This window comes from Aspergillus sydowii (assembly GCF_001890705.1).
Source record: "Aspergillus sydowii CBS 593.65 unplaced genomic scaffold ASPSYscaffold_1, whole genome shotgun sequence".
NCBI lineage: Eukaryota > Fungi > Ascomycota > Eurotiomycetes > Eurotiales > Aspergillaceae > Aspergillus > Aspergillus sydowii.
Genome location: NW_024467859.1, coordinates 3,705,006 through 3,727,033, shown reverse-complemented (window position 1 = coordinate 3,727,033; position 22,028 = coordinate 3,705,006). Strand labels below are relative to the sequence as shown.

The 22,028-nt window shown below is 49.5% G+C and overlaps 10 protein-coding genes across 10 annotated transcripts; 8 read left to right on the top strand and 2 right to left on the bottom strand.

Annotated features, from left to right (window-relative positions):
• The first annotated feature begins 2 nt into the window (after positions 1–2).
• On the top strand, positions 3–2,271 carry ASPSYDRAFT_39423 (translation initiation factor eIF-2B subunit family protein). The gene is made up of 2 exons (XM_040845892.1): positions 3–518; positions 608–2,271. The coding sequence occupies exons 1-2, from the start codon at positions 385–387 to the stop codon at positions 2,082–2,084; spliced, it is 1,611 nt and encodes a 536-aa protein (XP_040708480.1). The 5' UTR covers positions 3–384; the 3' UTR covers positions 2,085–2,271.
• Positions 2,222–3,977, top strand: ASPSYDRAFT_341196 (uncharacterized protein). Its single transcript, XM_040845187.1, has 2 exons — positions 2,222–2,526; positions 2,587–3,977. Exons 1-2 carry the CDS (start codon positions 2,359–2,361, stop codon positions 3,874–3,876), a joined length of 1,458 nt encoding a protein of 485 aa, XP_040708479.1. The 5' UTR covers positions 2,222–2,358; the 3' UTR covers positions 3,877–3,977.
• A 927-nt stretch (positions 3,978–4,904) lies between these two features.
• On the top strand, positions 4,905–5,966 carry ASPSYDRAFT_168547 (uncharacterized protein; the record flags this gene model as incomplete). The annotated part of the gene is made up of 4 exons (XM_040843389.1): positions 4,905–5,212; positions 5,265–5,372; positions 5,443–5,599; positions 5,658–5,966. The coding sequence occupies 4 exons, from the start codon at positions 4,905–4,907 to the stop codon at positions 5,823–5,825; spliced, it is 741 nt and encodes a 246-aa protein (XP_040708478.1). The 3' UTR covers positions 5,826–5,966.
• Positions 5,967–6,064: 98 nt separating this feature from the next.
• ASPSYDRAFT_75230 (Zn(II)2Cys6 transcription factor) lies at positions 6,065–8,514 on the top strand (the record flags this gene model as incomplete). The annotated part of the gene is made up of 8 exons (XM_040850791.1): positions 6,065–6,173; positions 6,225–6,248; positions 6,309–6,412; positions 6,468–6,841; positions 6,893–7,203; positions 7,261–7,680; positions 7,737–7,981; positions 8,046–8,514. The coding sequence occupies exons 1-8, from the start codon at positions 6,132–6,134 to the stop codon at positions 8,512–8,514; spliced, it is 1,989 nt and encodes a 662-aa protein (XP_040708477.1). The 5' UTR covers positions 6,065–6,131.
• A 1,218-nt stretch (positions 8,515–9,732) lies between these two features.
• ASPSYDRAFT_26657 (serine/threonine-protein kinase) lies at positions 9,733–11,122 on the top strand (the record flags this gene model as incomplete). The annotated part of the gene is made up of 4 exons (XM_040844302.1): positions 9,733–9,776; positions 9,834–10,041; positions 10,105–10,261; positions 10,320–11,122. The coding sequence occupies 4 exons, from the start codon at positions 9,733–9,735 to the stop codon at positions 11,120–11,122; spliced, it is 1,212 nt and encodes a 403-aa protein (XP_040708476.1).
• Positions 11,123–11,809: 687 nt separating this feature from the next.
• ASPSYDRAFT_39415 (ubiquitin-conjugating enzyme E2) lies at positions 11,810–12,973 on the top strand. Its single transcript, XM_040845891.1, has 3 exons — positions 11,810–11,891; positions 11,945–12,263; positions 12,349–12,973. The coding sequence occupies exons 2-3, from the start codon at positions 12,113–12,115 to the stop codon at positions 12,711–12,713; spliced, it is 516 nt and encodes a 171-aa protein (XP_040708475.1). The 5' UTR covers positions 11,810–11,891; positions 11,945–12,112; the 3' UTR covers positions 12,714–12,973.
• A 102-nt stretch (positions 12,974–13,075) lies between these two features.
• ASPSYDRAFT_338428 (NADH-quinone oxidoreductase subunit D) lies at positions 13,076–15,097 on the bottom strand. Its single transcript, XM_040845150.1, has 3 exons — positions 14,185–15,097; positions 13,399–14,119; positions 13,076–13,343 (listed from the first exon to the last, which is right to left on the bottom strand). The coding sequence occupies exons 1-3, from the start codon at positions 14,851–14,853 to the stop codon at positions 13,306–13,308; spliced, it is 1,428 nt and encodes a 475-aa protein (XP_040708474.1). The 5' UTR covers positions 14,854–15,097; the 3' UTR covers positions 13,076–13,305.
• Positions 15,098–15,257: 160 nt separating this feature from the next.
• On the top strand, positions 15,258–16,483 carry ASPSYDRAFT_141810 (DNA-directed RNA polymerase core subunit RPC40; the record flags this gene model as incomplete). The annotated part of the gene is made up of 3 exons (XM_040841190.1): positions 15,258–15,302; positions 15,354–15,458; positions 15,509–16,483. The coding sequence occupies 3 exons, from the start codon at positions 15,258–15,260 to the stop codon at positions 16,481–16,483; spliced, it is 1,125 nt and encodes a 374-aa protein (XP_040708473.1).
• Positions 16,484–16,717: 234 nt separating this feature from the next.
• On the bottom strand, positions 16,718–18,486 carry ASPSYDRAFT_193270 (NEDD8-activating protein UBA3; the record flags this gene model as incomplete). The annotated part of the gene is made up of 6 exons (XM_040843673.1): positions 18,214–18,486; positions 18,063–18,164; positions 18,005–18,010; positions 17,866–17,945; positions 17,519–17,815; positions 16,718–17,472 (listed from the first exon to the last, which is right to left on the bottom strand). The coding sequence occupies exons 1-6, from the start codon at positions 18,231–18,233 to the stop codon at positions 16,718–16,720; spliced, it is 1,260 nt and encodes a 419-aa protein (XP_040708472.1). The 5' UTR covers positions 18,234–18,486.
• A 212-nt stretch (positions 18,487–18,698) lies between these two features.
• ASPSYDRAFT_54126 (telomere length regulation TEL2 family protein) lies at positions 18,699–21,982 on the top strand (the record flags this gene model as incomplete). The annotated part of the gene is made up of 5 exons (XM_040848796.1): positions 18,699–19,563; positions 19,613–19,957; positions 20,155–20,704; positions 20,750–21,463; positions 21,520–21,982. The coding sequence occupies 5 exons, from the start codon at positions 18,699–18,701 to the stop codon at positions 21,980–21,982; spliced, it is 2,937 nt and encodes a 978-aa protein (XP_040708471.1).
• Positions 21,983–22,028: the final 46 nt, after the last annotated feature.

Below are 22,028 nucleotides of genomic sequence, written 5' to 3'. Positions count from 1 at the left end.
AGCGGCAATTTTTTCCCCGTCGACTCCAGATACGCAACGTGTTGATATGACAGCACACCACGAAATTATGACAAGAGTCAAGATGCAGATCCCAAAACGCTAGCGGTTTGCTCAGGGCATGCATTACTCCAAGTAGTCGTTAAATACTCCGTAGTGAGGTGCTTAAGGTATACGGAGGCATCCGGCCCAAGCCCATCTAGTTACGTCATTGTGCCATATATCGAGCAGACAAAGCAACACCAACTTCACCAACATCAACTTCTGCTAGCCGGAAACCATCGCAATCAATCCAACCAGGTTATACCAGGAAACGCAAAGAAAGTGAAGCCCTTCGCCTCCACGCTCAGACCTCGACACCAACTGCGGGGTCCTCCACACCCAAGAATGGCGGGGCACCAAGCCCAAGGTCTAGAACGGCGATCTGTCGTCTCCTCATTCATCTTCCACCTGCCCCATGCGCAGTCCGAGAAACCTCGCGTTGCGCTATTCAAGCGGAGCGCCAAAGTTAGCACTTACAAGTATGTATACCCTGCGCACGGACTACTGGTACGGACTACTACGTACGTACTCTGTCGGAAGACCGAGACGCTAATCACCGCTCCACAAGACACCACCTCGCGCCCATCTCTGGAAGTATCAGTCGGAAAGACCCGAACCCGCTCGCGGCGGCATGGCGTGAGCTGTCCGAGGAAACCCGGCTCAGCCCGGCTACGTTGACGCTCTGGCGGTTTGGAAAGCCGTTCTCCTTCGCGGATGAGTCAGTCGGGCGGGAATGGACTGTTCACCCGTTTGGGTTCCTGCTGAAGGGGCCAGTGGGGGATAATGCGATTAAGATTGACTGGGAGCATGAGGGGTGGGAATGGTATGATCCTACGGCTGTGGTTAACGACGACGGAGTCGAGAAGACGGGTGTTCCACATCTGAGGGAGAGTCTGCGGCGAGTGTGGTTTGAGGGGGAGTTTGGCGGGGAGGCTGGGAGGGCGTTGAGTGCTGGATTGGAGAAGTTGCAGAATGACCATGAGAGTGGCTCGCATGAGCTCACTTCTATTGCGTTGAAGGAATTCCGGGACTTCATTGTGCAGATGCAGCCGCGGATGGAAACGGGACGGGGAAAGTGGTGGGAGGATGTGCAGATGGCTGCGTGGCATCTCGTCAAGAACGGGCGGGAGAGTATGGGCGCGGCAACGTTGAATGCCCTTCTTGCGATATTGGAAGAGATGGAGGAAGTTTGGAAGCTTGAATCCAGCTCTGAATGGAAACTCGAGCGGATGCTGACGACAATCGACCACCATTTGAAAAGCCGGACGGGTCGCGCAGATTTGGTCAAAGAGATGTTTGGATCCTATGTGCGGTCGAATTTCCTTTCCGGTGGGCAGTCGAAAGAAAAACTTACTATTCTTACCTTGTCTGCTAGCTCGACAATCCGCGATAGTATCGTGGAAACCTTTGCTTCGCTGGATATCTCAAGGCTTGAGTTGCGCATCCTCGAGTCTCGTCCGTTGTTCGAGGGCGTCAGCATCGCTTCTTCTATATCGTCACACTTCCAAGAGAAGTGCAAGGATACGCCGGATAAGAGGCTACATATCAGCATCTATGCCGACGCACCTGTTGCTGTGGCCGCAGAGGGTGTGGATATCGTTCTTCTAGGTGCAGACCGGATCTCTAGATCCAAGGGCGTCAGCAACAAGACCGGGTCCCTTCCACTGGTTCTCAGCACCAAGCACACCACTCCAAGCGCTAAGATTGTGGTCCTTACTGAGCTCGAAAAGGTAAACGGTGAGAGTGGTGTCATTGATGATGAGAGACACGAGGACAACGATCCGGCTGAAGTAGTCAACGCATGGAAGAGCGTGGGGGTCAAAGGTGTTGAGACTATAGAAGCCCTCAGCGAGCCTGCTCGGGCCGAAGGCTCAAACGTTTCAGTAGACGTTAGGAATATCTATTTTGAGTGGGTTCCGTTGTCTTTGATAGATGCATTCGTCAGCGGCGAGGGTGTTCTCAGTGATGATCGAATCCATGAGAAGGCAAACCAGCAGCAGGAACTGGCGAGTCGCTATTTTGATAGCATCTCTGTTCGGTACTAGTTTCTATTCATTCGGCATTTTCCGTTTAAATTATTTGGCGCAATCTAGGTAGTTCCATGTCTATACGAATACTGGGTGCCAAATTTGTCTATAATTAAATAATCTGCTCAACGCGAGATCCCAGACGTGTTGGTGCCATGACACAGTGGACGTGAAGTTGAACGCGTCAATCAACTCTGTAAATGTCCTCAGTGTTTTCATCTTCATCTTGTTGTCTTCGCTCTTCACGCTCCTCGATCCATCAACAACCGTCGACCGCGATGCAGCACCCACCATGACTTCAATTGCTGCAAAGACCTCGCTCTTCGAGTCATCCTCCATTCCCTCCACCTCTGATCATTGGAAGTCCATCCTCCAGGAAGTAAAGTTGCTGTATATGCAGCGGCAATATAAACGATGCATCGCCCGTTCGTCATCTATCCTTTCCGCGGCCAGAGAACCTGTATTCCCCCTTGTCCTCAATACCTGCATTGAGCGGCCGCTAATCGTACCGAATGCGCAGATAAACCCCGTTTACAAAACCTATCTGTACTTTTACAGCGCGATATCCTACGAGGCAATGGGTCGGTACGCGCATGAGTACTCGAGGAATAAGATACCGCTTCTGCTCTCCGCCTTGGACTGCTTCACTTCTTGTCTTGCTGTCCTGCCTGCTGTTGCCGCTGACGTGGGCATTGTTGATGACTCTAGTTTCATTCTGGAATCTGATTCCGCTGATGACAGCTCTGGATATGGCTTTCCCGACAATTCTTGGTTTGAAACAGAGTTTGATTTTGAACAAGTTGAATTCCCGGTGTCGGAGACCCATGAAACTACCCTTTCTCTGTCACCCTCGCCCTCTCCCTCCTCAGCCCCGTCGAGCAGGGAATCAAGGGAGACATCACCAGCAGAAACCATTGTCTCCAGCATTACAGACATCATTGACAGGACGCTAGTCTGCCCCGAGGACGATCCTTTTCTCTCAGACTACGACGACTTGGTTGATATCCTGAGTGGTAACAACGAAAAAGACCATGCCCCAACAGCCGCCGCACTCGATAACGAGGATAAAGCGGAGTACCGTTTGGTGCCGCCTCCTCTCCATGTCCGCAAATCATCCAACCCGCTTCCACTCATTTTACCATCCCTTAATCTTAGTGACGACACTAGTGCATCTTCGAAGACCCAAGCTCAGGATAAAGCCGAACCCGCGTCTGGAATTCGAGCGCGCCCTCGACCACTCCGTCTTCCTGTCATAAGTAAAGGCGCTGAGACCGAAAAGAAGTCTAGGGTCTCTATCCAGAGCAGTCAAAAGCATGCACGCAGCACCAACGCGCCGCAGACCTTTTTCAGACCTGGAGTCTCACACGCTGGGATCGATCCTCCCTCATCCTCTTCGATAACAGCCTATCAAAGCAGCCTCGCCTTCCTGCACAACCAGGTCACATCCACAATCACAACCCTCCACACCCTTATCCAAGAAGCCACATCCATCCAGCACGCCCGAATCCTCTCAAGGCGGAGCATTCAGCGCTCGGTGTCATTCTGGTCTTTCAGTCCTGTTAAGAATGAGTCTGCTCGTTCTCCTGGGACCAAATGGCAGTCATTTTCCTCTAGAAGATCTTCTGCTTCTGCACCTGCATCCGGGCCAGCGGCGTCATCCGGACGTGAAAGTATCCAGGAGCGTATTGTCCGCCTACGATCTGATGGGTGGGAGACTGTTGGGTTGAAGAGTCGGAAACGAGGGTGGAAGGGAGCGGACTATTATAAGGAGTTTTGTGGGATGGTGCTTGATGAGCTTTACCTTGGTTGACTTGGGGTTGTGGTAATATTCAAGGCCTTTATGTAAATGATTGGCGGGCACGGAGTATTGGCCAGTTAGTTTTGATGGATACTTTCAGTTATGAAGGTGCTGGTTTGGGTTTCCTGGTATTGGCTAGCTATGGAGCTTTTAGGTGTTTGGAGTACCATCAGTTGTGTTTTTGCCTCGTACAGTGGGTATTTAAGGCCTAATAATGACTGAAGTCGTTCATAATGTCTATCTACTTACTCTTATTCTCGATTCGCGGTATGGTATTCCTTCCATCCGCTGTCTAGGTAGCAGCACATCTACGTTCTCGGCACTAAATATAGTCCTCAGATCAAGAATATCAAGTATATCTGGAAGCTTGGGATACTTGGGATACTTGGCGTCCGACTGTGCCCTCTGGCCGGCATTGGCCATCCATTCCTGTTTGGTTCGGAAACCCGAGCGGAGCCCTAGTGCGCTCGGAACGCCGAGCAGTGCCGACAATGATAATCGGTGTAATTTTTATGAAATGAGGAATCTGCGGCTAAAGACCTGAATATTGTAGCATTTGTGTGCTTAATTCTTCTTTCCAGTGGAGTCATTGGCGTTTCTCGCATAGAATTAGGGCTAGGGAGTAGCAGCCCGCAGGATTGACTATTTTGGAATCAAAAGAAGGTATACTGGACGCTATCCTGTCCAGTAGGCTTCTGCCAATATCCCCTTGTTTTGTAATAAAGTTATATACGATTGAAATTGAAAATATTTGCGTAAAAAAAATAACCTCAATGCTATAGTAGATCCATGGGTATCCCGTAAGTGCATCAAGCGGATACTCGGTGGACTCAGGTGTTAAATGGCACCACAAATCTTTTGCTGGACCACAACTCCTTAATAAATCCCCAAGCGACTATTTTTCCCTAATTAGAAAATAGCAAAATTGATGGGCTCTCAGAAATCTATTTGTTCCGTCTGGGTTGTGGGTCGCTGTTAGTGACATTTATAAGACACGGCACCGACCAACTCGTACACGACATTCAGCAGTACTTACTAACATGTCTAATATACTCATTACGGGTTGTTCTCGCGGCCTTGGCCTTGAGCTGGTGAGGCAGTGCTCAGCGCGTGCAAGCAAAGAAGGCGGGCTTGTTATTGCGGCGTCTCGGAACCTCTCTCAAGATCTAAACGAAGTGATATCCCAGTCCCATGGCTCTGCGGTCTTCATTGATTTGGATGTCACAGATAGCCTAAAGATCGCACAGTCAGCAGAGGAAGTTCATCGAGCACTGAAGGGATGTAGCCTGGATATCCTCATCAATTGTGCCGGTGTCTTTGGCACCACCCAGGGAAAGCTAGCACTCATGTCAGCCTCTCACTACTGGTATTAATACAGAAGATTCTAATTATTTCAACAGGGATAATCTCGAATACCAACTCTCTGTCAACGTGACAGGGGCCCATAGCGTTATCCGGGAATACATACCCCTCATGCAGGATAGCAAGGTGAAGAAAGTAGTCAATATGTAAGTATGACTTAATATTGTCCTTTACATCTAAAACATCCAGCCATGCTAACTTGCTCTTCGATTCCAGTTCCAGCGGCTTCGCATCAATGACGTTGGCCTCAAGCTCGACCTACGCGCCTTGCCCGGCATACAAAATCAGCAAAGCGGCGCTGAATGCGTTGACTGTGCAGTACGCACTGTCGTACAAAGATGATGGCTTTATATTTGTGCCATCGAGCCCAGGGGTAAGTTCGTTACCTACTTTATGGGACTAGCCACTTTTTTGTGCTAACTCTCACTCAGTGGATCAAAACCGACATGGGCGGCGAGGATGCTGATCTCACTGTCACCCAGGGAGCAGAAGCGGTTTTGAACGTTGTAGATTCTATCACTCATGAGAACAACGGCCAGTACAAAAGTGTTCTCGTTCCTGGTTGGGATGCTTACAGTGGACAGGATTTGCCTTGGTAAGACGGCATATCCCAGATATATAGCTAGAAATTAGATAACCCCTTGACGGAGAATCCATAAAATTAGTCATTGTAAATAATTCTCCACGTTGGCCAGTAAACACCAATTAATCGAAATGTATGTGTGTATATCGATTTTTGTCACTTCTTGCTGTGATCAGTCAGCGGAACTGCAGACGGACAGATTCCGCTCGGCTGTTTTTTTCCTCCCTTTTACTCGCTGTATCCTACCTCATCCACCACTACTGCTGAGTACGTAATGGTCTATGTACCAAGGGGGTGCAATCGAAGAGTTATTTGATTGATAATGTCTGAGAATGTTGCGCTCTCAGGGGAAATCCCCCCCGCCGTAGGTCTCCGAGGTGACCCCTCTCGGCCGCAACGCAACTAACTGATGCAGTGTGATTTGTGCCATTCTAGAAAGGTTCAGCGCCTACCGGCTCCAACTCGATTCTCTACCTCTAATCTGATACAATCATCCTAGATTAAATGCGATAGGCGCTCTCCTTGCGCCAATTGCGCCGACGCCGGTGCCCAGTGCCAGCGGTTGCGGCCCGGGAGGTCATCGAAAAAAAGATCTCTACCAAGGTTCGCCGTTACTGCACTGCAATCGCTGTTGTGCAGCTGTTGATCAATGATACAGTGACTCTGCTCCAGAATTTACCGTGCTCGAGTTCAATCGATCGTCACGTCCAAGGCAGATGCGTCCCGGTGGAGTTGATCAAGTCCTAAGAGGCCTATCTCCAGCTACCACTCCCAACTCGACAACAGACGCCGACGACTCCAACTATCATGCAATTCAAGCAAAAGACATTATACAGCTTGAACTCGATGATTCCAGGTATATCAGCCGTGAACGACAGATCATTCTGAGGTCTGCCCTCCAGCTGGTGAATGAGATTGCTGAGAAGGAGCGTCCGCAGTCGGGCACGTTTATGGAGGACGGGTCACCTGAAGCCCCTACTATACCTATTCCCGAGGTGCCCCCTCGAGAGTTGCTGTTCATGCTTCTTCGCGGTATCTCTTCCCTATGAGGCGCTCTTCGATGCCACTACTGATAAAGTCCAGGACCATCAGAGTTACTGCGCTCTCAATGGCCACATCATATATCCGACACCGCATGTGAAAAAATGGCCACTGCTTTACTACAAGGAGATCTTGAACCACATGAGCAACTGTTCCATCAGTATTGCATTTGCATTTATGTCAAGGGAATTATCCACTTGAACCATGTCTCCCGAATCTCTGACAATGTGGCCATAAAGAATCAGTTATCTCAGTCTACGTCTGCCTATACAGCTGCCGCGCTTAGGAGTATCGGAAATTTCAATATTCTCAACCGGCCAAATCTGACAACTATACAGTGTCTGATCTCAAGCGTGAGTTTTCCCGCAAGAACAGTCGCCCATGGCTTATTTAACTTGTAATCCGTGCAGGCCCTACTCATGCAATTTGTTGGAAGACTCAACCAGTGTTGGGTTCTAATTTCATACGCTGCTCGGCAAATCACTTCTCTGAATTATCACAAAATTCGCAGGACACCAACATCAACGAGTGAAGAGCAAGATATTTGCATGGCAGTTTACTGGTGCTATTACCTCGATAGAACCTTGAGCGCCCTTTTCGGTCGACCTCCGTCACTGCCTGACCTCCAAGTTTCACCCTCCGATCTGATTCCGCTAGATTCATCGTCTTTATATGACACCATGATCCGCGTCGTACTTGATCTTGCTCAGATCCAGGGAGAGCTCCACGATATATCCAATTGTGGCAATCGTGAATCGAAAAGCGCGATATTGGAAACATGCCGAGACCTCGAATCGAGGATGTCCGACATGCTTCCAATACTACAAACGGTTAGTGATGTAACATGTTGATGCTTGTTCTACATGGCAAATATTAATATGGGCAGAACCTACATCGTCATCGCCCTCCCGCAAAGATCTGGTACGATTGGCATGCTGTCGACTTCTGTTTCAACGCGATATTCGTCGAAATCCTACGAACGCGTCTGAAGAGTTCATTCAGCCCATTGGTGCATAAAATAACACTCTTATATGCTGAGAACTCGCTCAAAGCGTTTCTTCTTCTCCTCGAACGGCCAGAAGAGGCGTCAGGGTCAGAGTTCGACGATCCATATCCGTCCTTCCTAACATGGTTCGCTGGCAATAACCGTTTCCGCTTCTTTACGGTACGCACCGCTAACGAAGACTTATTGCAGGACTTTGTTCATCTATCCCCTTAGTCCTTTCTTCGTTGTCTTTTGCAACATCATCGGGACATTGAACCATGACGGCTATGTATGCATGCAACGCATCATTGACAAACTCTCCGGGTTCAAACAATACCCACACCTCGAGAGACTCTTGAATCTTCTCCGGTCCCTACAACGACTTTGCGACCCATTATTCCAGGAGCAAGCCAAAAACCAGCTAGCCTCAGAGTACAGTTTCAACGTCGGGGGTCCGTCCGGCTTGGCTGCAACAAATGATCATGCAACCGTTCCAGATACCTCTGCGAACAGGTCTGTCACTGATCAATGGGGGAATGATACAATGTTGCAGAATGAACCCACGGGTTCAAATATTGAAAACGGTCCGTCGGCTGACTGGCTTATGTGGGAACTATTCAACAGCCAAGTCCCTGCGGGCTGGGTCAACTCGGACTTTGATCCTTTTATTGCTGAATGAGAACAAAGCTCCGTCAGTGGCTTCCGGAGGGTATTTAAGTCTGTTTATGCGCGACGGATGGGTGGATCTCCTCACTCAACTGCTTGAGATGCGCGATCAGGCCAGGTGGCCCTCTGGAGGGCTATTTCAGTATCATGGTGGAATGTGGATAGAGTAACGCAATACCGACAGGGCTGAATACAGCAGAGATTGTGCCCGCCCGTGTCTGCCTCAACTGGCGACTCAGTACGCTCTCGATACCCAAAATGGACCTTCGCAGCGCCCAGGGCTGAAATGAAAAAGCTTCTGGGCCGGGCTAAAATTGGGCGTGAAACGCGCGCCGCTCCACTGGAAACGCTCTCATCGGTGGCTGTGCTGGGGCTAGTTCTGCTAATTCTGGACTGCGGGCCAGACTTGCTCTCGGCTCTACTTCAGCTCTCAGGCACCAGCTGCAGTGCCGCGTTCATTAATTCTCTTCTGCCGCCTGCCTTGCGATCAGCTTCTGGCAAGAATTCAGCTGTGCGCCGCTGGAAGGCAGAATCGGTGAGTGCCCATCCGCTATCGTTGGGGAGAGCTGTGGTGGACGCAAGGCCTTCTTAATCCACTGCGATTGACTTGCGATCACGAGAAATTCCCCCGCTTCTCCTGATCCTCACTTCAATTTGGAGTCTCGTTCCTCGCAGTCGATCGGACACCTTTGCTGACTCGATATCTTATCGCCCTCAGTCAATTATACAATTCATATCGCTCTTACAAGCTTTTCCTCTACTTTTTGTCTTCTCCCCTACGTGCGGGGTTGTTTTCGCGTCCCGCTGCCTGAACCCCGCTATCACCGCTATCGCCCACACACGCCAACGCGATCACAATGAGTTGTAAGTCCGGCTTTCGTCTGTTATTTGTTAGACTTTTGCGTCTGTCGACTTTCAATGCTTTCGCGATGCGGTCAAATTCTCTAAGCAACCTTGTTCTGCACGTCCCCTGCACATCTCAATCCCCCGCTCTTGCAGACAGTCAGCCGCAGTCAGCCTCGTCGAGATACAACCCAACATGCATAAGACACCACCATCAGCCACCCGAGTGGTTTGGTCTGACTTTTCTCTTCTATCTCACAACACTGTCGCAGACTCTCGCCTCCTCACTGGCTTACTATCACTCCTCGAATTCATTTTCACGTCTATTCAGTGGTTTCTATTTGCAGCGGGGTCACTAACCGACTGTCTTTGTATAATAGTCACAAATATGTTCAATAAGCTCTCGGGGCAGCCCGAAAGTTACGAGAAGAAGTACGCTCTTCCCAATTCTAATCGGCGTCCTGAATAATAACCGTTCCGTCCCTGCAGGTCCTTGTATCGGTTCGGGAGGACTCTGGGTGCAGGAACATATGGTATTGTCCGCGAGGCAGACTGCTCGGCGGGCAAAGTTGCAGTCAAAATTATCTTGAAGCGCAATGTTCGGGGCAACGAACGCATGGTCTATGATGAACTGGACCTGCTGCAAAAGCTGAACCATCCTCACATTGTTCATTTCGTTGATTGGTTCGAGTCCAAGGTGAGCAGTCCCGGTTATCAGCAATCTACTATTTTGAGAGCATCCACATTAACCAATGTCTAGGACAAATTCTACATTGTCACTCAATTAGCTACTGGCGGCGAATTGTTCGATAGGATCTGCGAGTACGGCAAGTTCACAGAAAAGGATGCGTCGCAAACCATCCGCCAAGTTCTCGACGCTGTCAACTACCTGCATCAGCGGAACATCGTCCACCGAGGTTTGTTTAAGCCAATCCAGTTGCCCATGGTGGTTTAACTAACATTTGCCATTCACAGACCTGAAACCAGAGAACCTCCTCTACCTTACCCCCGACCTGAACTCACAACTAGTGCTTGCGGATTTTGGAATTGCAAAGATGCTGGATAACCCAGCTGAAGTTCTGACTAGCATGGCTGGGTCTTTCGGTTATGCCGCGCCCGAGGTTATGCTCAAGCAAGGCCACGGCAAGGCCGTCGACGTCTGGTCTCTCGGTGTCATCACCTACACCCTCCTTTGTGGTTACTCTCCCTTCCGGTCCGAGAACATGACCGATCTTATTGAAGAATGCCGCTCTGGTCGAGTAATCTTCCACGAGCGCTACTGGAAGGATGTCTCGAAGGATGCCAAGGATTTTATCCTCAGCCTGCTCCAGGTGAACCCATCAGAACGACCCACGTCCGAAGAAGCCCTGAAGCACCCATGGCTGAAGGGAGAATCTGCCAGCGACCGCGACTTGCTTCCCGAGATCCGTGCTTATATTGCCCGTTCTCGCCTCAAGAGGGGTATCGAGATTATCAAACTCGCAAACCGCATTGAAGCGCTCAAGATGCAAGAGGAAGATGAAGATATCCCCAGCCCCGTCGACGTACAGTCTTCTTCAGGTGGACCACCTTTCCCAGCTATCCCAGCAGAAAAAGAAACCAAATGCGAATCTTCAGGCGGCGACGACGAATCGGGTGGCACTAAGAAGCGCAGCCTAGGCAATATTGCACGGGGCGCTATTTTCCGCGAAGTCGTTCTCGCCAAAGTCCGGGAGATGAAGGAGAACGAAGAGCGAGAGAAGGTCGAGCGCGAGGCTCGTGAGAGGGCTCATTCATAGTGGGACTGGAGCATACGTACATTGGGTGGCATTGATTGGGTATCATTTCTTTTTCCTTTCTTTTTTTCTTTTTCAGTTTGTTTCATTTATTCTGGAGACCTAAATCATCAGATACGTATTCTGTGACTTCTGTTCAAGTGATTCCCCTCTACTTATTGAATGACGACGGATTCTTACGTGGTTTTGAGATCTGAGTACGATTTGTGGCGTCCGTTTTAAGCTGCAGTCATCATGATTGTATCAACACTTCGTTTTCTAATCCTGCTGCCGATTCCAAACGACAAAAAAGAACAAGAACACCTAGCCGTCAACGAAGAATATAGTAATAATTGCCTTGCCCTCACAAGTAGCCATCACGTGTTAAGCTGCCTGACCGTAAGCCAATCAGGCGGAGTTCCCAGGTGACCTGATCAAGCAGCCAAGGCCAGCGTAGGAAGGTACAAGCACAACCTCATCACAGCCTCATCTCCCGTCCTTCCTTCCTCTTTTCTTTTAATACCTTTCTCCCGCTCTTGTTTATACTTTTTTGGCATTCGTCCCTCAACTTAAAGGCGTGGCCATCTCCCATCGCTGCAGTATCCCTTACGTCCTTGCTGCCGATCACCCCACACTCGTTCAAAACGTCATACATTTCCACACAACCTCAACTCCTCTTGCGCCGGAGACCCCAGCGCCTCTCTCCCAAAACCCCAGTATACGAAGCTCGACAGTTTGATCGCCTTTTACGAGGCGTATCGCCAATATGTTCGCTAGCAAGCGACTGAGCAAGGTACCTACACCCCTCCCCGCAGCTGCTCGGGCTCTTTTGCTAATGTCTTCAAGGAGCTCATAAAGGTACCTTCCATACAGCCCACCCCTCGTTTTACCTTAAATCTCCCGTACAACCGTTCGCGATCCACCCTCTACAAAAGCTCAGCTCAACTTCCTGTCTTTCGTTTGCAACTTCGCCCCAAATCAGCACCAATAGCAAGCCTAACATGACTGCTCCAGATGCAAGAACACCTACCCCCAGGAATCTCAATCTTCAAAGCCGAAAACCTGGAGGACTGGCAAATGGACATCAAAGTCCTCGACGACAATCCACTCTACCGCAATGAAATATACAGACTGAAATTCACATTCGGATCCAAATATCCAATCGGTACCTACCCATCCCCTCCGCGCCGCCCTTCATTATCTCTGGAAGTCGGCGCATCATACTAATTCGCTCTTTTCTTACCCACCAGAACCCCCAGAAGTCCAGTTCATAACTGAAGCCCAATCGCAACCTCAGCAACAGTCGCAATCGCAAACGCAGACGCAGACAAGCCCATCAGCATCAGGCGCCGACCAACAGACGCAACCGCCAGACACAAAGCGCCCAATCCCCATCCACCCGCACATCTACAGTAATGGTATCATCTGCCTTGATCTCCTCAGTTCAGCCGGTTGGTCCCCCGTGCAAACGGTCGAGAGCGTTTGCATGAGTATTCAGAGCATGTTAACCGCGAATTCGCGCAACGAGAGACCACCTGGCGATAGTGAATTCGTTTCGTACAACCGGCGCCGGCCGCGGGATATCAATTTTCTATATGATGATGATAATGTGTAAAGGACTTGAGCTGGGGAGACGGAGGAGGCCTTTTCCGTCTTGTGGTGGAATGGGACCAGCGTGCTTGCATGGATTCCGGCGCTTGTTTAAGGGTTTACCCTTTTGTCTTATTTCCCTCTTTGGTTTTTGCATAGATGGGTTGTGGTGAAGCGCTTAAAGTGGCCTAGCTATATATACTTTACCGCTTTCCTTTCGGTGTAGATGAGGTGAATATTTTCGACCCAGCATGCAGTTAGCATTTACAACTACGTACTAGAGGATATTTTGATCCGAAATTCAGTGTTCACTATACACAAGAGAAAAATAGAAGTAGAGGTAGAGGTGTAGATCGCGATAGGAACAAAGGAAAAGAAAACGGTAATCAACGCCATATAAAATGAACAGGTACATCCGGTACATGGATCTCTCCCACACTTTCTATCATATTTCCAGCTCCTCGCCGAGACAGCGTGAACTGAAATATGGATCAACATCCACTGGTCTGTGGTGGAGTGACTTCTTTTGAATTCTAGACCTTTTATTTCATTGTTTATCGGGAATTTGCGTTTTGTACAGAAGATTGGAAAGCAGAAATTCCCATCCATGTATGATTTTACCGGTCAACTTCACCGAACACGAGATCCATGGTACCTAAAAGATTATCAGTAAAAGTAGTTCCAGATATAGAGTTACTTAGTAGGCTCACCAATAATAGCGACAGCATCGGCAAGAAGATGGCCGCGAGAGACCTGGTCGAAACCACCCAAGTGGGCGAAACCGGGAGCGCGGATCTTGCAACGGTAGGGTCGCTCACTACCATCACTGACCAAAAACACAGCCATCTCACCCTTAGGCGCCTCGATGGCAGAGTAGGTCTCACCAGGGGGAACAGCGTAACCCTTAGTGAAGAGGAGGAAGTGGTGAATGAGAGCCTCCATGTTCTCCTTCATAGCAGCACGGGGAGGTGGGCTGATCTTGTAATCCTCTACACGAACGGGGCCGGCGGGCATCTGGTTCAAGCACTGGTGAATGATACGAAGAGACTGGCGGAACTCCTCCATACGGCAGAGGTAACGATCGTAGCAGTCGCCGTTCACACCAACAGGTACATCGAATTCGACCTTGTCGTAAGCATCGTAAGGCTGGGACTTGCGAATATCCCATGGGACACCGGATCCACGGAGCATGACACCAGTGAAGCTCATGTTAAGGGCATCAGCAGCGCTCACGACACCAACTCCCTGGGTTCTGGCCTTCCAGATACGGTTGTCGGTAAGCAACTCCTCAGTTTCGTCGATGCGGTCACCGAACTGAGTGGCCCACTGGTAGATATCATCGAGCAGACCAAGGGGAAGGTCTTGGGAGACACCGCCGGGGCGGACATAGGCGGCGTGAAGACGGGCTCCAGATACTCGCTCGTAAAATTCCTGGTTAAGAAAACGATGTATTAGCAAGCAGTAGCCACATAACGCGTCTATTGTTAGATTAATACCATAAGCTTCTCACGCTCTTCGAAACCCCACAAGAATGGCGTCAAAGCACCAACATCCATAGCGTGTGAAAGGACAGACATGAGGTGGTTCAGAATTCGCGTGATCTCACCGAACAATGTTCGGATGTACTTGGCACGGTCTGGAATCTCGATGTTCAGCAATTTTTCGACAGCCAGGGAGAAACATTGCTCGTTTGTCATCATCGAAACATAATCGAGACGGTCGAAGTAAGGCAATGCCTGCATATATGACTTGTATTCAATCAACTTCTCAGTACCACGGTGAAGCAATCCAACGTGCGGGTCGGCGCGGACAATTTCCTCGCCGTTGATCTCCAAAATCAATCGAAGCACACCGTGAGCTGCAGGATGCTGGGGTCCAAAGTTGACAGTGTAATGGCGAATTTTGCGGCCGACCCCTTCATCTTCGGACTCCAGGCCAGAGGGGATCTCGGGAACCTCAGAGTCCTTGTTAGCGAAGTGTGAAAAGCTCGGGTCGGTAGGGATCAATCTCGTGGCCTGGTAGCTGGTGGGCTCTGCTGCCCGGCGAGGCACTGACGTCGCTATCGACCGTGATCTGGGAGCAAGGGTGCTTCGAGCAATACCGGAGGGCCGTAGGCAAAGCTTTTTGGGGGCATTGCCCGCCAGGCGAGCGAACGGAGCAGCCATTCGTAAATCGTAAAGGAATCGCTGAGAGGAGAGGCTGACTGTCCTCAGTCCGGACGCAATTGGTGGGGTAGCTTCGTCGGAAAGGTTCACTGTCGGGGTGATGCTCGGGAAGTTGCGCTGGGATGCAATTTGGCCCGTCACGTGGCGGAGGAGCTGGTCATCAGGCCGCCTCTGGTTGGCTTTTCACGTCTGCTATTCCGCACCCAGACTAGGACCACCACCCACAGAATTCCTGCATGTCATCCGCCTTTCCTGCAACAAAAAGTAAGTAGTGCCACTCATTATAGTGATCTCTCCTCTCCGCCTCAAGCCCGCAAAAATATTGCCGGTCGCTCTCAAGAACTTTTTGATTTCTTCGTCCCGACTATAGAAGAAAGCAGCCATTATTCTATACAAACCCAATCATGGCGCCCCTTGTGCCATCGCACGAGGAACTTGAACGCCGGCGGGTAGGTCTTGATACCCTCAACGTCTGACACCTATTCTAACTACCTTTTCAGATCGTCGACATCAACGCCGAGACCGTCACCAACATCCCCTCGACAGACTTCCCAGGTCACTGGCCAGGCGAGTCTCACGAATGGAACGTTGATAGATTTAGAGATGTATTTTCTTATGTTCTTTTTATCTAAATCCACACTAATCCGGCCTGCAGGGCTTCCGGGTCGAATTCCACCAAAACAAGCCGCTCGAGTCATCTTTTTCCTTGATCGGTCTCGATGCCGCTATCGCAAACGCATTCCGTCGCATTGTCGTGGCCGAAGTCCCCACGCTCGCGATTGAATATGTCTTTGTTCGAAACAACACTTCCGTCATCCAAGATGAGGTGCTTGCTCAACGCTTAGGTCTTATACCGCTCAAAGGCGACGTCGAGGGCCTCAACTGGATGCACTGGTTCATCAAGACCAGCGAGGACGACGACTCGGTGGCCGCTAGCGATCCCTCAGACTTCAACACAGTTGTACTACAACTTAATGTGGAATGTACCAAGAACCCGAATGCGTCGCGTGAGGAGCAAGACCCTCGCAAGCTGTACAAGAACGCACATGTCTACGCCAAGGATATCTCCTACAACCCGGTCGGTCGCCAACTTGATATCTTTGTCGGCGATGGTGTTATCCAACCTGTCAACCCCGATATTCTCATCGCTAAGCTTCGTCCGGGTCAGAAAATAGATTTGGAAATGCACTGCATCAAGGGAATCGGGGCAGACCACGCCAAGTTCTCGCCGGTAGCGACGGCGACCTATCGTCTAATGCCTGATATCAAGATTCTCCGTCCGATCATCGGAGGGGATGCGAAGAAATTCGCAAAATGTTTTCCCAAGGGAGTTATCGGCCTCGAGCCTATCACCTCCGAGGATGAGCGGCAGAATACCGAATACAAAGGTCACAGTGGCGAGCTGAAGGCAGTTGTCCGTGACGCCTTCAACGACACAGTCAGCAGGGAATGTTTGAGACACGAGGAGTTCCAGGGGAAGGTCAAGTTGGGCCGGGTCAGGGACCATTTTATCTTCAACATTGAAAGCACTGGACAGTTTGACAGTGACGTCCTTTTCCTAGAGAGCGTCAAGGTACTTAAACTCAAATGCGCAAGATGGAAGAGGGGCCTAACGGACCTTATGCGATAATCATGGAGTTCTGGCTTCTTTTCCGTCCTGTTTCAAATTTTTTAAGCATTCCCCGGCGTTGGATTCTTGTTTCTTGTGCCATGTTTCTTTGCGACAAAAGTGGGCCAATACCTTCTTCACATGACTGGGAGTCTGGATCAGGATTTAAAATATAGAAAAGCTTGGTTTAGAATTCTGTCAAATCTAGTCATAATCGTCGTTCTTTCGTCGTAACGCCATCTACCCTGCAATGTTTTAACCGAAAATCAACTGGAATCTGAAATCGATGGTATATGCTGGGTCGCTGACGGCAACTTCCTGTCCATCTGCAACAAGATCACGAAGCCTCAATTTGAGGTGTGGTCGAGTTTGCTCTTCCAGCTGGGGCGGGAAACGTTGGTAAAGCGTCTTCTCTCCTGTCCTCAAGCTTGGCTTCTTGAGCTGCGCTTCGGGTCTTTCTCCAAGCGTTTCGATGAATTCTTCCAGTGTTGCATTGCCGTTCACGGTTATCTTACGCGCAAGAGATCCACATACAGGGCAATCCGGTTTCTTTTCCGCTTCGAACGTGTATGTGTAAACACCCTCCTCTCCAGCATACATCATGTAGTTCTCCAAGAATGGATTGCAGGATGTCGCAATCTTCAACACTTCAGATGTCGTGGCAGCTGCGATGACTGCGTTCGTAGATGCAATGGCCGGGATGATGTTTTTCACCACACCTTGTGTCATCTGAAACGTGACTCCGGGTATGTTGAATTCTTTGGCACGTCCAAGTGCAGCGTTGTATATCCAGCCGATATGCTCCATGTCGTCACTATCAAACGTATCATCCTTACGCCTGTCTTGCCAAGCTATCTGGTGCGCCCATTCAATGCAGTGCTGAGGCTGGCGGGGGATAGTAGCAATAGTGCAAAGCGGCACAGCTGGGCGAGGAGCATGCATGTCAAGCTGGCACTCGATACACGACGTAAGACTAGGCAAAATAACACGCGCCTGGCCCTTGAATCCTGCTAATATATTAGGCTGTCGAACCGGAGCTTCTTTGGAGTTACTTACCTTCGGTACCGCCATCAATGAGAGGCTTCAGGCTCTCTGGATTGTCCATGTCAACCATCCCCACTAAGGTGGAATTAATCCATCGCCTCGCTTCGATGCTATCGAGTCCACAAATAACAATCTTGAACTGCATGTAGTAGTCTTCATCCTTGTCCTGGATCTTGCCAACAAAAGGCGTGATCTTAACTCCTTTGACTCGTTTCTCAACAAAGGAAGCGGCAACCTCTGCCTTGGGTTTGCCAATGTCAGACTGGCGGAATAGAAATTGCCGGTTCAAGTTAGAGATATCAATAGTATCTGCTAAAGTTAGCCTAAATTCCCTCAGAACCGATCAGGAATGAACTTGCCCATGTCGATGACGTGGATATCCTTGAAACCCGACAGGGCAAGATTCTTCAAGATCTCACATCCCAGACCACCAGCGCCGCTGCAAGAATTAGAAATCGATCATTACATATAAAATGCAATTAGACGGTATTTGCTCACATCACCCTGGAAACAGATTAGCATCAGTTCAAAGTAGACCCAGAGCACAAATACATACAGGATTTTTGATTCTTCTAAAGATTTTATTGTCTCATTTCCAGGAACCCAGTCGGGATCAGAAAAAGGTCCAGGCTTCGACAGCGCCTTGTAGAGATATTTCCTACGAAGCGTGAGTATTACGAGGAAGGATGCCCAAGTGGGAAGCTCACCATTGATCACCCACGCTCATGGTCAAAAGAGAGCCAGTTATAGTAATCTCAAAAAGGGTATTGGTACTCTATTTGCCCCTTATATCCCAGATATGATGGATTTAATCTCTGTATTCAAATAAAGGCAAGAGTATGCAGGCGAAAGCGAGAACGGCGAACCTGCGTTGATGTTGACTGATGGGCAACTTACAAAGCCACACTGCACGTGACCTCCACTGCTATCTTACAGTGGAACACAGCAATAAGTATGAACGGGACCAGTGAAATTTTCCAAAAATATCGACTTTATCGCAACTTCGAGTAATGGGAAATTAGTCGGATTTTATTGTTCCAGGCTAACTTTACGGAATAGTCTACGCCGTGTGAATTAATGCAAAAAGACCGGTATTGCTGACTAATTATGCGCAGTTGCATACAGGCTCTTCAACCGCACCGTTTACAACGGCTTTCCCTTTGCCAAATACCAGTGATAATCGCCTCGAAGAATGGACGGGCTTATTACAGAGATAAAAACAATACGGCGTGATCAGGGACCCGTTCTGACAGCTCGTCAGCAAAAATTTAACGATGCCGGCCCAGAAACTAAAGAGCCAACGGCAACCGCGGAGTCGAGTCCAGACATATCGTCACCAACACATATTTTGTCAACATTAAAGTCGAATCCCAGCCAAAATGAACTCTCCCAAGCCATATCCGCTCTGGACCCATTTAGGAAGGGTATATCCACAACTACTTTCGACATCAGAGTGCCAAGTCCAGTATCAGCCCAGCTGATCAATGCTCTCGTCGGCATCACAATCCCGGACCATTGGGAATCTATCGGTGCAGGGTCAAAAAGCTCTCTTTCCAGTAATAGCAAGCTCCAGGCTTCGCTTTTGAGGTGTCTCAGCAGTGTCCCGGGCATCAGTTGCTTGGTGACGCAGCTCCGTTCTCTCATATTCCAGTTGCGAGCATCATCGCAACAAGCAGACGCATCAGGAAGCGGAATTCGGATTAGAAACATTCTAGAGGTTATTTCCGCCTTGTTAGAACCGACTGACTTTCTCTGGCGTCTCTATACCGATATCGGCGTGGTCTACAGTAATGGCACTCAGAGCCAAGTCTCTTGGAAAGAACTTACCTCCCAGATTGCTGGTGGTAGAGTCCTTTCAGTGTCAGCAGAAGCTATTCCACTTGCTGGGGGCTCTGATATCCCCGCGAAAACTTCTTGGATTGGGACCGGTTCACAATATGCTTCGTGGTTGGGAACTAACATTTACCACATGGCCTCCAAGCTTAACGTCGGCGATGAGGAACAATGGAAGGCTCTCGCTTCTCTCACAGGACGAGCATTGAGTCTTGGGTACCCTGGTAATTATATTTCACTCTTTTCAAGTTAACATGCTAAATAATATGCCAGATCGTCTTGTACGGGAAATTTACTCTAACCTCCTCATTGATCAACAGCTTGCAAAACAATATTCTGCGCTTTTTGATCATCTACGATGGACAGAGCAGCTCAGTATGCTTGAGGCTATCTTTCGTGACATTGAGAAGCAGTACTTCCCGGCTGGAAACTTCAGTGGGGACAAAATGGACCTAGATCAATCTATCGACAGCATCGCGGCGCTGTGTTCAGATCTGATATCAAAGCGGGCTAATTTGGAAAGTCAATTGGTAGAATGGCTTTCCAAAGGCCATGGTGGTTCTATACAGACGATTGCCCTGAAAAGGGCAATAATTGTGAATTTAGCACACGATAGGGGTAACGTATACCAAATCGAATCGGTGATAAGTAGTATCGCTAATCCTCGCGGTAACAGATATTATTGCAACGTTGCTCAAGAAAAGTCTCGAGCAGTCGGCTGACAAAATATACATACAGTATGCCCCAATGAGGAGTCAAGAAGGTATATGTTTTCGGTTCTCATCAAGCCTCACGCGGCCGCTAACACCGCAAAGCGAACACTCAGGCCATTCTTCTTGCTGCCGGCTATCTTCAGCGCCTTGATTCCGCTGAGATGAAGAGCATTGGGCGTACCGGCGTCTTTCTAAACGCTGTTTCCAACCGTCTAGCAGCCGCTTCCACGCGAGCACGTTTCCTCGGGATGATTGTTGGCACTGCGATCTCGCAGCTCATTGAGCAGCCTGGGAAAGCAATGAAATTCGACCTTGACGAGATGGAAAGTAGCGAAGCTAAATGGTATTTCGGTCTTATTCAAACCGAAGACAATGTAGGGTCCATACATTCCATTAAAGCGCACAAAGATACCGTGAACGAGTCCCGACAAGGGCCACCTAAGCGCTCTACTTCGGCCATCTCTTCCCATCGCCGGGCGAAGCCTAATCGCGCAGCGACGAAAATTGTGGCGATTGAGGAGATAGATGATTCAAATGAAGAGGATGAGGATGGGGATGATGATTTAATCCCTTATGAAAAACCCGATGAAGATCCGGCTGACGAAGACGATGATCCGACACTGATACAACGAAACAAACCATCTGCCCCAGTGTAAGTGTAGCCTCACTCCTTTAATACGGCACTAATGATGATCAGGTACATTCTGGATCTGATAAACTACCTCAGAGACACCGAAAACCTAGAACGCCATGAGTTAGCAATTACAACAGCTCCGGCGTTAATCAGGCGCAAGACTGGTTTTGGCACAGAGCTTGCTGAGCATACCGAGGAGCTCGCACTCGTCCTTGTTGGGCTACAAGAGCAAAGCAATTTCCCGAAATTCCACGAGCTCCGCCTACAAAGCATCATCGCACTGATAGTATCCCAGCCCATGAAGATGAGTCGGTGGTTTGCCGCTGTATTCTTTGACGGTGACCTTTCTCAGACCCAGCGATCTGCCGTTCTCACTGCCTTAGGACTCAGTGCTCGAGAGGTAGCTGGTCTTGGAGAGGATGACGCAAAAAGAATGGGTCTCCCAGAAATACCAGACTCCTCGTTCCCTTCCAAAAGGCTTCCTGCTAGCCTTGAAGCCGTCTATCGCGGCGATGAGTCCCCCATTGCTAACATAACAAAAGGGATCGCCCAGGCATCACTTCAACCACTCGCCGCGGATGCTGCAGATTCAGTAGCTGGCCCAAATGCGCTCAAGGTGCGCACATTCTCCTCCCGCATGGAAGTCGAGAAAAGACGTCAGCAACGCGAGGCCCACCGACAAAAGTCCACCGTGAAAGACTTATACAAAGTACTCTCTGAAGGCTTCTTCTATCCATTGTCTGGCCGCTTCGAAATCATGATAATGCAATTTACATCGTGAGCTTTACCTCGACCGAAAGGAAATCAGAAAAACACAACTAACAACCAACCAGCTCTACCGCCCCCTCCCACAACCCGTTCTTCGTTCCCCACCTCCTCTGCCTCTTCATCCAAACACTCACACTCGTCCTCTCAACGATGGGGCCGCACACTCCCTTCCTTCCGGCTCTAACCCAGCAAACGCTGACGTTCTTGCTTTCGCTTCACGGCCGCCCCGCATCCGAGGAGCCGACCATTCTATCTTCTCTCCTCTCATTCTTTCTTGCGGCGATTGACCTGAACGTTGAATCTGGTACGTCTGGAGAAGAGCGGCTCGTCACCGAGTTTGCGCCACAGGTTATGGAGCTAAGGGAATGGGTTGGAGAAATATTTGACCGTACGCCTGCAATTCAAGACACCAGTGATCCTCGCGAGCAGGTGAGGACGCTATCAGCAGGGGTTATGGTGAAGTTGGGTGAAGTTATTGAACGGTATCAGGGGAGGCTTATGGGTGTTAATTCGGGGTTTAAGTATTGACGTAGAACAGGCACATATTTCCCCATGATATATGTTTCATAATTAA